The sequence below is a fragment of the Egretta garzetta genome, unplaced genomic scaffold, assembly GCF_000687185.1.
Source record: "Egretta garzetta isolate BGI_Z169 unplaced genomic scaffold, ASM68718v1 scaffold100, whole genome shotgun sequence".
In the NCBI taxonomy this organism is placed as follows: domain Eukaryota; kingdom Metazoa; phylum Chordata; class Aves; order Pelecaniformes; family Ardeidae; genus Egretta; species Egretta garzetta.
In genome coordinates, this window is record NW_009258265.1 from 1,657,770 (window position 1) to 1,658,061 (window position 292).

Below are 292 nucleotides of genomic sequence, written 5' to 3' on the forward strand. Positions count from 1 at the left end.
GTTGACGGTCTCAGGAGTTGGCTGTAGTTGAGAATAGAGTCGCACCCACTATCCGTGTTTCTTTGAAGCATCCGGCCTGATCCGACAGCTCGCTCAGGTACTGTTCATTTTCCGTGGCCAAACGGATCAGCATATCCTCAATAATCTCAGGAGCAATCTCACCGAAGATGGGGCCTGGGTCACGGCACCGGGATGCTGCTTGCACCTGGGACCCCATTGATCAGCTCAGCTCAGGTCAGAGACCTTAAGGGCAAGAATTATTTCAACGGCACCACAGCACTTTGTCACCACC

General features: G+C 53.1%; 1 protein-coding gene across 1 annotated transcript in view; it reads right to left on the minus strand.

Moving 5' to 3' along the window:
* The window catches only part of CNTD1 (cyclin N-terminal domain containing 1), a 3,438-nt gene extending 3,163 nt beyond the window's left edge, over nt 1-275 (minus strand). Inside the window, exon 1 of the mRNA XM_009648344.2 lies at nt 46-275. Coding sequence (XP_009646639.1) covers nt 46-217 — 172 coding nt within the window. The 5' untranslated portion in view covers nt 218-275. The remainder of the gene's footprint in view (nt 1-45) is intronic.
* Nucleotides 276-292: the final 17 nt, after the last annotated feature.